General features: G+C 40.0%; 1 protein-coding gene across 8 annotated transcripts in view; it reads right to left on the bottom strand.

Annotated features, from left to right (window-relative positions):
- Positions 1-12,295, bottom strand: part of enah (ENAH actin regulator) — a 182,047-nt gene that overhangs the window by 67,782 nt on the left and 101,970 nt on the right. Inside the window, exon 1 of one of the 8 annotated variants that reach the window (XM_078174075.1) lies at positions 7,104-7,451. The exons of the other annotated variants lie outside the window; for them this stretch is intronic. Within the exon in view, the coding sequence (XP_078030201.1) occupies positions 7,104-7,179 (76 nt within the window). The 5' untranslated portion in view covers positions 7,180-7,451. Of the gene's footprint in view, positions 1-7,103; positions 7,452-12,295 lie in introns of those variants that run through there. 8 annotated transcript variants of the gene reach the window in all.

Raw genomic sequence — 12,295 nt, 5'->3', positions numbered from 1 at the left:
ACTTAATAAAACTAGACAGATAAAAAATACTGTCAGATTACATCCATAAAAAAAGTTATAGTTGAATGATACAGGAAAGTATTGAACACAGTAAGAAAATCACTAAACCAGCTGATTAGTTCTCCTACTTGTGCTAATGAGAGTCAGCTGGCTTAGTGCATGTTGGTAGGTTGTATCTCCACTCTTTTAAAAAGGGTATCCAACTTCTGCCTGCAAGTAAACAAATAATTTACCAACTGTTATGCAAAAACATCTCATGATGGGTAGAGGGAAAGAGCACTCCCAAAATATTGCAACAACACTGTTGAGCAACACAGCAACAGCACTGGATACCAACAGATTTCTTAACTCCTAATTGTTCCTGTAAGCACCATATGGGGTTCTTACATCTTAAGGCAAATTTGATTTAGGACTTTTTAAGACTTTAACGGCATTTGGAATGAAATTTAAGAGCAATTTTACAATACGTTAAAAAACATGAACTGGCATCAATTATGTAGTGTTAGGGAAATTTTTGCTTTTTCATTGCATTGCAGAGACAAGGGTGTAACAGACCTTGGAAAAACCTGGTAAAAATAGTAAAGTAGAGTTCAGTACTAAAGTGAAGTTCAGAGGTGGAACCATCACGGCATGGGGCTGTTTCTCTTCTCATGGTATCAGCAGAATCCAAATTATCAAAGGACAGCTGAACGGAGTCATGTAACTGGAAATTCTCAAGAAGAATCTGCTGCCATCCACCAGGATGACGAGGATAAGACATGACTGGACCTTCAAGCAGGACCACAGTCAATTAGTTTCAGATGAAGAAAAAAGATATTGAAATGTCCCAGTGAATCACAAAACTTAAACCTAATAGAACATTTATTGAGAGAAGATCAAGACTCGCTAGTGGGCCCCCCAAAATCTTTAAAATTTTAAAACAGTCTGTGTGGAAGAATGGGCCTAAATCCTACCTGGACACTGTGAGACATTATTTTATTTGTAGAGGAAGTGTCTTGAAGCTTGCATTGCAAATAAAGGCTTCTCCACCAGGTGTTGAGTAATGTTCAATACCTTTTCTTGTGTCATTCCACTTAATCACACATAACTTTTTTTGTGGATTGAAATGTTAGAATTTCTTTATCTGTGTAGTTTTACTGTCAATGTCTGGTCTGAATTTTATATGAATAGCTGTGTGGTAAATATGTTTAATAAAACACAATGGTGTGCTGAACACTTATTGCCCCTTCATGTATGATAGTCACCTACTGTAGATAACTTGGGGTTTAGAGCTGTTGTTAGGACAAAACAACTTGTGATGGGACACTGGACAAAAACGGTATTGATTAATCAACATATTTGGTACATTGCTTCATAATAAAAATAATAAACGTTCAGCATTCCCCTGTTATTTCGCCTTGCAGCATCATATAGAGTAGGCTATATACTGTATTGGCTTGCTCCAGCTCTTAAATACAGCTATGTGATGTTTCTACTGGGTTAAATCTTCTCACCCATGACTCCATGTTGTCATAGCTGCACCAAATATTTTCTAGATTATACTATATATTCTATATTATTACATAATTCAGCCTGACATATTTGGTGTCGTACCAATTTACCTTTCTCTATTCGGATAATGATTCCAGTGCTCTCTTTTCCCCAAATTTAAAATCTACACACTTCACTGTGTGGAGCTGGTGGAACTAATAGCAGATGGATTAAAATGCCATTGATAAAGAAACCCGATCCGCTTAATAAGAACAATGTTTGCCTGCACACAAAAATAAAATATAATGTAATGAGAGGTGGGATTTAAGATGTTAAAACATATCAGATTGTGTTTTGCAGGGATGGAAAATATTCCCCACAGAAAATAATAAAATGCAAATCCTTTTTTTAATAACTTTTTTAATAAATTGGTTCTGTAATAACTGTCAGAAGCTAAGGATTTTTTACTCTAAAGGTGTCACTCTTAGATGCAAAAGCCTCATTAATGAGAGAGCAGAGAGTCAAAAGGCAGAATAACAAGGGTCGCTCTGGCAGAACAAAATGAGAAGCCTTTGCATGTCCTGAATGGTACGAAGCTCCTCTTCAGCACGCTGTGAGTGATGAGCCAAAATTATTGCTGATGGTGTTTTTAACCTGGGGTTTCGAGAATATTCTTAAGCAAGAATTGTAATTCAGGATTAAATCAAACTGCAGTGCTTCATAACACATTATCATTTTATATATTATATACTTTATATGGATTTTTTACAGGGCAGGGAAAAGGCTGGCTGGGATGTGTAGCGAGCAGTTACCTCCACCTAACCCATAAGCATCTTTTAGACACACAAAACCAATACTGCCATGAATTATACATTACTGCATGACTCATCATCAGCTCGCCAGGCTAATGGCAACGAATAAGACCAAATCCTTTGAACTCGAGTGTGAGATACACAGCCAGACAGTGAAGACAGATGTAGCTTTCTACCATCTCTTTCTACATGTATTCTCCATTGTAAAAGCCTGAATAATATAAAGAAAGAGAAAGAACATGATGAACTGGGGAGGAAATGAGGGGGAAATAAGGGAAGAGGCACAGGAGGAGGCAGCTGTGCACAAATCTGCCCCATCAGCTTCTCCGCTGAGATGAGTCTCCGATCATTCACAACTGGCCGGGAACGCTCAATAAACTGTGAAAAGGCTCGGGTTTTTTTCAGCGCTAAATTACAAGGGACAGCGGCAGATCATTTCAGACGGAGAGGAAGGAGTGTGTCACTGGTGTATAATTCATCATCAGAGCTAAAAGCATATTTTATACAGATATTTTATCCGTCAGAGCATTTTTGGTGCCTGCCTCAAACGTCTACAGATCTCAGCAAATGCGCAATTATGGTCAGTGGCATGACATGCATGTAGGAATGTTGGTTTTGTTATGACTTCTATGAAATGAATTTGGAGTTTTATGGGCAGAAAATTACAAAGCTTGGGATCTGGCCATTTTTTAGTGTTGTTACTAGCGATTCAAATACAAACAACTGCTGCCTTAACATGCAACTGATGGCTGTTTACATCTGTCTCAGCTCAGAAGATGACAAACTGTATCAGATGACAGCGCAGTAATAACTTTTTCTTTTTTGATTTTAGAAAATCATTTTCAGCCAGGACTGAATGCACAACAAATGATCAGAAGTCTCTTTAATGAAAAGAGATGGAAGCAGATAATTTTGGATGCAACATCTGAATAAGGAGGAAGCAAGCCTCGGTCACCAATGCAACATTTTACATGGCACATGTAATCAGTCTTGATGATTTCCAACACCTGTCATTACTTCTACAGATCTTCATGAAAGCTCATGAAAGCAAGAGATGAGGATATTCCATCCCAAAAGATGGACAACTGATTTGTGGGAAAGCTATGACAAGTTCTGGCTCTTTCTAAATTGCTGTTGTGTTGGAACAGTTGAACAGTTTTGAGTCGTGCATTATCCTTCCATCTTCTCGACAAAACAATGAACCTTTTGTCTCACTTAGCGGCTGATAAACATTTCATGCAGATACATCATTACCTGTGTGAATGTTGGCATATAAGTAATGAAAAAATTGCTGTGGGAGAAGTCAAACTAGGTTTGACGTAATGTCAAAACACTGTCTCCATTTCATAGTTTGTCCTCCAAATACGACTGATTTCCCTAACATTTCTTCTGTCTTTATACTTCTGGCTTTTGCACAGGAAAATTACATCAAGGACCTGGACAGCAGGAAGGTGGTCTTTTCACAAAACTGGATTGTCTATGCAGTAGTAAGACACAAATACTTTTGAAATTGGTACTACATGACATGAGAAAACAGAAGAAAAGGGCTGTGGGATTTGCTACAACTACCAGAATGCACCACGCCCCACTTGACCAATAGACACTCCCGCTGGTGGATGACGTATGACAAGCTCGCCCATTTTAACACAGGAAACATGACAGCTGGCAAGAAACAAACGATCTTGAATTACAGCAAAACATGAAGATTAAATGTTTCTGAAAACATCTGAGGTGAGAAATAGGCAAAGCAGTAACAGACTCTCGGTTTGCATTTGATCAGCACTGCCTAGTTCTAATGTCCGATCTCGCTTTTTTCAGCCTCTGTTTACAATTCAGGAAACACACAAATGTTGTGTTCACAAATTCTTGTATTACAGCCAAACAGTACACTAAAATATGTTTCTGAAAACATTTTCTAAGCAAAAAATAGGCAATATAGTAACAGAACTTTGTTGATGTTTGATCAGTACTGCCTAGTTTTACTACTTGATCGGAGTTTGGTCTGAGTTTGAGAGAAAGGAGCAGCTCTCTCTATACTCTTTATGTCTGTGGTGACAGGCATACAAAAATGCTAGTATTATCTGTAGTTCAAGCAGAAGCCCTAGGGCCAGCAAAAAAACTGCTGGATGATGTGAAACATGGCAGATTTGAGCTGAGAGATGAACAGGGAGATCTGGGTGCTGTTTAACACAGTTCACTCACACATGCTACCCACATTGTTAAGATACAAAGCTGGTTGAAAATTGGCAAAGTAGCCTTTCAAAAACGCCTGGAAGAAGTTCAGCTCTGAACTTGAGATTTCTGCTAAGTAGGCTACGATACGGTGCTGGTTACGGTCGCTTAGCAACGTTGGGTGCAACTTGCCTCTGATCCCTCAAAAGTTGGCACAAGTGTAGCACCCAGCATCTGACCTCACACTTTAAAAAACTGTTAAAATGTGGCATGTGCATGAGCCCTGATGTTGTGTACAAAGCTCTCACTTCCTCTACCAGTGAAACAGCTGTCAATGCGCACAACACCAGACATATTTGAATCAGAGTGGCAGGCAGCGATTGAGAGGTCTGGAACCAGGCTTGTGTTTAGCCATGGCATGCAACACTATATACTTAAACTCTGTGATGTGTTCTCAACTGTGTGTTATTTCTTGGTCATGTTTATTCATCAGAATTCCAAAAGCTCTAATGTCTCTCCAAAAGTGACTTATATTTTTTTTTCATGGCATTTTGCATTTGCACACTCAAAACAACAGCATAACAGCATACACTTTAATGGCTTGCCAACGAAATACACACACACACACACACACACACACACACTATTGACCAACACCAAGACGTATTCATGCTGTGGCTCTCTTGTACAATTAAACTTAAACCCCTCTTTCAAAGATCAGGAGACCATGGCAACTGTGGTCAGTCCTCCCTCCAGCCTTCTTACACTGTTGCTACATGACAACTGGAGCGCAGCTTAACCAATTAAAGTACAGAACGGCTCTGTAGCCAATCAGAGGAAGTCTCCATGGAGGCCTCGCTTCCGGCTGAAATGTGTCTGAGGCTCTTGGGACAGAGCGCTTAAACATTTAAACACACACCGACACACACACTCATGGATGTTTCACACACTTAATTACTTCTACAAGAAAGCAGTGGAGGAATACATTCACGTGTGATGTTTAATTTAACTGCATGAAACTGAGTAGGGATGAACTCGGTCTACCTTTTCTTTCCTGACACTTACACATAAGAAAAGTTCTCTTTATTTTTTACGACTTTGAATCTGTATACCTCACAGTGGGAAGTAAAAAAAACTCTGAGCTAAGAGTTAAGTTAGAGCTAGTTAAGAGCTAACTATGAGCAAAGATGATACAGCAACATTACTTTGGGTAGAACATTTATAACTGTGTTCCAGTGTTATACAATGACTGAAAGTTAGTAGTTAATTGGATCAGTCATGTCCGGATCTCTAGAAGAAAGCATTTAGTATTAGCAAAGGCCCCAAAACCAAGCGGCATCTCTGTGGTTGAAAAACAAAGCTAACGCCAAAGTACCAAAGACTGCAGTTCCTTGAATGGCCACTTGAGGCTTGTTTGGAAAGTCAGTCCCCATAAACCTCCATGTTCAAATGCCCAACTTTACAGCAGAAATAAACGTGTTTCCAGCCTAGTACGAAAAACGTTGTGCTCACTATAACCAATTTCAAAATTCATGACAACTGTACAAGAGATGATTTTTTATATAACTCACCCATTTAAATTTATTGAAACTTAATGCTATACATAATTAAGGTTGGGGCCACTTTGAGAGACAGGTAGGTGCTGTCTGTTGACAAGTCTCTACCACGGCAACAACGTTCTCGTTTTAGGTAACACACAGGCATAACCCTGGATTCACAGAGTATAGGAGTAGCCATAGTTGTTGCCATTTCAGTGTGTGTTTTACGTCATTAGGGTTAATTTTAACTTTCTGGTTGCCTAAAGAAGTCCTATTCAGCGTTTGGTTGTACTAAAAGACCCTCTGAGGAGTTGGATGTTTCTTTGTTCCTGGTAAGCATATTTTGATTAAATGGTTTTAAGCCTTTTTCTCACTAGCATAAATTAGCATTAGCATTAGTATTGTCACATTTAACCATAGCTGTAAATGTATCGTGCTAACTAAGCTAGCAGCTAGTTATCTCCACTTTCTCGTCCTAACATGGTAATGGTTTTTACTTAAAATTTAGCATTAGCATTATCACAGTTTACCATAGTTTGTAAATACAACATGCTAAGCTAGCAGTTAGGGTTAGGGTTAGCTTCACCCTGTCATCCATATTGGTCAACTCTGGCACCAAAAATCTAAGATGGTGAAAACGGGAGTTCACAAACCAATGGGTGATGTCATGGTGGCTATGTCCATTATTTTTATACAATGTATGCTCAAAAACCATCAAGTAAATCATATTGGTTTATCACTGACAACTGACACTGGTCTCGATTGTTGTTATGACCTGGGCGGGGATCATTTTCATTATCAATTAATGTGTTGATTAATTTGTAGTTTATAAAGAGTCAGAAAATGTATAACAGTAACTCAAAAAAACCCTTAAATATTCCATTTACAGTAACAAGAAAGATCCTCGCATCTACAGTAAGTACTAGGAACCAGAGAATGTTAATAAATGACTGTCCACTGATTCATTCACTAATGAAGTTGTTTCATCCAAACAAACCTTAACTGCAGTTTAATACTGTGGATTTCCAAGTGATGTCATTCAAAATCGAAGACAAGACAGATACAAGAGTTGCCTTCAGGAAACAGACACAAACAGTTCTGTCCTACTCACTCCTGAGGATGATTTGTGCACGGCTGATCTTCTGTTGGTCCTGAAGGAACCGGTGAACTCTTGCTACAGCAGGCATGTCTGTGGATACCTCAGTGATGGGGCCTTAGGGGGGTCCTTGGTTTATAAAGCCACTAGCAGCAATCGAAAAATATAGAAAAAGCTGGTGACCTCTGAGCTTCCCTTTTCTCTCACTTACTTTTTCACTTGCTCACAACTTTCTTATTCCCTTACTGCTCACGTCTCTGCCTTTCCTGTCTAATGTCTTCACAAGCCTCACTCTCGTATGAGTGTCTCTTCCTCTTCCAATGTTTAAGTCTCTCTGCTGTTGTCCAGCTGTGTTGCAGTGTGTAGTCTGCCCCTTTGCCAACCAGGGGGTCTGCAGCCAGAGACCATGAGCTCATCAAGAAAACAGAAAAGTGGGGCAGGTGGACAGATGGAGGGGAGGTGGGGGAGGGGGGGGGTCACGCGCTGTCACGATCCACTAAGCACAAACACATGCCAGACTGATGTGGCGCACTGTCGGAGGGGTGCCGTACCCCTACATGTTTACACCGTGCTTTCAACCACCCTGACCTGTGAAAACAAACCAGTCATGGCCTGGGGACGTAGACTGTTTCTATGGCGCGGGGATGAAGTGTCCCTCTGTGTGTCTCTACCTCTCTCAGGTTTCAACCCCTCCTCCCCACAAAGCTTTCACATGATGGGGAGCCACATGGCGCACTGTTGGCAGGGACCGTAAAGACTGAAAATAAGTTAGCAACTTTTCACATCTCTGTGGAGACAAGCTACTGCCAAGTCTAAAAATGCTGCTGACACATTCATTCATCTATAATTCTAATAATAAAACATATAATCTCATGATATAACAGTTTTGAATGGAACCATTCTATATTATGAGTGCTTTTACTTTTGATACTTCAGGTTTTAACATTGTGGTATTTGAACTTTTACTCACTATAAGCAGAGAATCCACCCAGAAGCCATTTAAACCTCAAATATGTCAGTGCTTGGCTTTTAATTTCAGTTTATCAGATGTCATTTCTCAAGGTGTCACTGCTGGTTGATATCTCATTTCGGGATCATATTCTTCATTTGGATCTGACAATGCAAACAATAAGACTTGCTCCAAAAAACACCTGTTCTAAGGGATTGCTAATTTAAAAAAAAAAAAAAAAAAAAACATCTGAAGGGAGCAAGAAGACTTGCTCCACTATTGCATGTTTTACTGCAAGAATTCAATACATCGTTTAGTCAACTGGAAATTAACTGACAGCAATTTTGAAAATCAATCCATCATTTCAGATATGTATCTGGCAAAAATACCCAAACATTGTCTGGTTCTCTGGTTTGTATTCTTTACATAATTAACTACTAACCATTTATCAAGCAAAATTAAAAGCACTACTATTATCTGACTTTTTGTAGACTAAACAATTGATGGTGGTCGATGGTGATATTCAACTGACCAGGGGGGAGCCAGATGTTGTTAACATTCAGGGCTCAGCTCAAACCGTAGGGGGTCTGGGGGCATGCTCTTCCAGGAGATATTTTCCCCATTTACAGCAGCTTTCTGTATTATTTTACTAGCCATTGGAGATAATAGTTTGTCTAAAAAACTGGTGCATCATTTGGGAAAAACATTATATCTGTCTGGTAAAAACAAAACCATCTTGTAGAGCCTACATCCTTTTTTGTATCCAACTATTCTCCAACTGTCTTCATCATTCTGAAACTGTAACACAAAAACAACTATTTTTAAGTTACATAACATTACAAACACTAATCTATTTATGTTAAACTGTGCTAAAGTAGAGTTCACAGAATGAATGTTTAGCCAACGAATTTGCTATATTTAAATCTGTGCCATAACAACCTGGGCTGCTCTAACTGCAAATCAAGGATCCCAAACAATGCCAAGTAAATATGGACCTCAATACCATGAATTGAATATTAGGCTAACAGAACATTCTCTATTATATTAGCCGGAGAGCTAACTGCAGCTAATGTTAGCTAGCAAGCCAACAAGCTAGTCACCTTATCAACAAACTGCAACTAGCCTACTGTAGGGTTACAGCTACCGATTCACAAACCAGAAACAACATCTGCCTGTGGTTCACTGGCTGACACTGCTGAACCACTTTCTGCATGTGGCTGATGCAGGCTGGCTCATCATGAAAAACTTCCTTATGTCCACAGTCTAAAAACTAGCTAGGAATCTTAAGAAGCTCACTGGGGTGACTGTTGACTGGGTGAAGTTGAAAGTACTAGAAACCTAAAGGTATTTAGGTACATTTTTAAAAGGTATTTAAAAACCTAAAAGATCGGGGCTAAAGCCCCAGACACCACCTCTGGACTCCGCCTCTGCAACTGACCTACAACAGTCCAGTTTCAAAACTGAAGTCATTACCTGCATCTCTCTCTCTCTCTCTGTCTCTCTCTCTGTCTCTGTCTCATTGTGTCATACAGATTACTGTTAATTTATTATGCTGATCTGTCCTGTACGACATCTATTGCACGTCTGTCCATCCTGGAAGAGGGATCCCTCCTCAGTTGCTCTTCCTGATGTTTCTATCATTTTTTTCCCCGTTAAAGGGGTTTTTTGGGGAGTTTTTCCTTAACCGCTGCGAGGGTCATAAGGACAGAGGGATGTCGTATGCTGTAAAGCCCTGTGAGGCAAATTGTGATTTGTGATACTGGGCTTTATAAATAAAATTGAATTGAATTGAATTGAATCAACTGTATGTGTCTGTGTCAACCAAAGAAATCAAGGCACATATAGAGAAAAACAGGCACATACTCAGGCCTAAATATTTAGCTGCAGGGGTGCCACACTTCATCCAGTCCCACCAATAGATGAGGCAATCACGCTGCTGCTCACGTTGCTCCTGCAGCCTTTTCAACACAGAGTGTTTTTACAAGCAGCAACGGCACAGGTCAGGCCAGGACAGCGTTGTTTTTTTGACCCTTTATTCAACAAGACTGTGTTTCAAAACGGGGGAGACACAGGACACAGGGTTACAGAGTGCTGTTATCATCCTGTAACTTGAAACTTCACAAACACATCTTTCCAAAACTTGTTTCCATGTGTGACATTTATATCCATCCATCAGTGTCTATTGTTCACCTCATTTCTCTCTCCCTCCCTGCCCTGACTGGACAGGAGAGGATTATTGGCCAGACCACAACAGAGACAGACGCCCGGCGGCCTGTGACCCATCCCTCCCTCTTCTGAACCTGGCCTTCCATCCCGCTCTACTTTCGCCTTTTTAGGAGAAAAAAGAAACATAGATAAACACAGCGTGGGTGACTGGATCTGATCTGCGCTCGACTGTGTGTGAGCTCACAGTTTTTACCCCAAGTCAGAAGAAGAGACTGTGCTGTCCTGACTTGAGTTGACACATAGCAATGAAGTGAAGATGCAGCCTGTTTCACTGACATAAGCCCAGGTGATAAAATTGGTGTGTGTGGTGTGCACACACATGCTGTATATAAATACAAAGCCCCAAGAGTCATCACAGATATGAGTGTGAAATGACTTTAAGAGCCCTAATAAATGCACACACACAAATACACACATGCCGCCACATTCACTTGCTTCTGTAAGATGGAAACTATTCTGTGCTTTGGTAAATAGCTTACTCACACATTCCTTCATGCCTTAGATGAACAGACACACACTTACATAGACACACACACACACACACACTGTTGATTCAACACTGTGGAAATAGATCAGAAAAAAGGTTTACACGTGGTGTTTTTTGGCCACTTGTACACCCCAGGAATAATCTGCATCAGTCTCAGGTTTATTTAACAGAGCAACTCTTTCATTCTGATTTAATGCATTTATGTTTATTGTACCTATATCTGTCTGTCGGTTTATTCATTCTGCCCTGTGCTGCTTCTTTACATCATCTCCACACACCGCAAAAATGAGCCCTCTAACCTCACATACACATGATTTTCATAGCTACTGACACCCGCCTACTGCATCACTGAGCATAGAACTACATGAATCACATGAAACCATAGGAGGTGCCACAGCACCCTGGGGTGCCTTGAGGCTGGGTCAACAGTGCCACTTTCTTACTATACATTTTTCTGCATAAATTAAATCGACGCCTCACAGTTGTATGCCTCAGCCTACCAGTCAAGCTACAGTTTACAGCCATGTCAGTCCAGACTCGTGTAGCCATGACAGCTGACAATGTTTCAAATACGGATTTTGCTCCAAAGAAGCTACAAATTCTAAAACATGGATGCTTCACACACATCTTCAACCTACCTAGCATCACAGAAGATCTACACAATCAGCACAGTTTCAAGGTGGACACCCCAGATTAGTGTCACCAATTCAGTATCTGACCAAATGTTTCCGCTTCTGTTCCTGAGATATGATACTGAGTAAAAGTACTGAGTGCAAGTTTTTGCAGAACATTTCGACGTCACAGTGAAGTTGACCTTTGGGATATAAAATTTAAACACTTCATAATTTTATCCCATTAGAAAATTGTGTGAGACTTTGTCATAATTGGCTTATTAATTCTTGAGTTCATCTTTGCATCCAAGTGAACATTTCTGCCAAATTTGAAAAAATTTTCTGACGGTGCTCCTGAGATACCGTGGTCACAAGAACGGGATATATTGAGGTCACAGTGACCTTGGACCACCAAATTCTGGTCAGTTTATCCTTGCATCCAAGTGGACAGTTGTGCCAAATGTGAAGTTCCCTCAAAGCGTTCCTGTGTATTACATTTACAAGAATGAGACGCACGCAAAGTGATAGTGACCTTGACCTAATCAGTTCATCCCTGATGAAAAGTGGACATTTGTGCCAAATGTGAGGAAATTTCCTCAAGGTGTTTCTAAGATACCGCGTTCATGAGAATGTGACGGATGTTAGGTTACAGTGACTTTGACTTTAGATCACCAAAAATCTAATTTGTTCGTCCTCTAGTCCAAGTGGACGTTTGTGCCAAACTTGAGGAATTTTCCTTACGGTATTCTTGAAATATCACGTTCACAAGAACAGAACGAACAACTCCAAAACAAAATGCCTCCAGCCATGGCTGGCGCATTTACATCAACTCAACTCAACTCTATTTTTATACTATGAAAAGAAAAAAAATCTCTAAAATAGTGGGGCTGTGGTTTGAGAATATAGGGAACCACCACAGTGAAGACTAAAATTA

Source organism: Epinephelus lanceolatus, chromosome 13 (assembly GCF_041903045.1).
Source record: "Epinephelus lanceolatus isolate andai-2023 chromosome 13, ASM4190304v1, whole genome shotgun sequence".
In the NCBI taxonomy this organism is placed as follows: domain Eukaryota; kingdom Metazoa; phylum Chordata; class Actinopteri; order Perciformes; family Serranidae; genus Epinephelus; species Epinephelus lanceolatus.
Note: the sequence above shows the minus strand (reverse complement) of the source record. Positions and strands in the feature narration are given on the sequence as shown.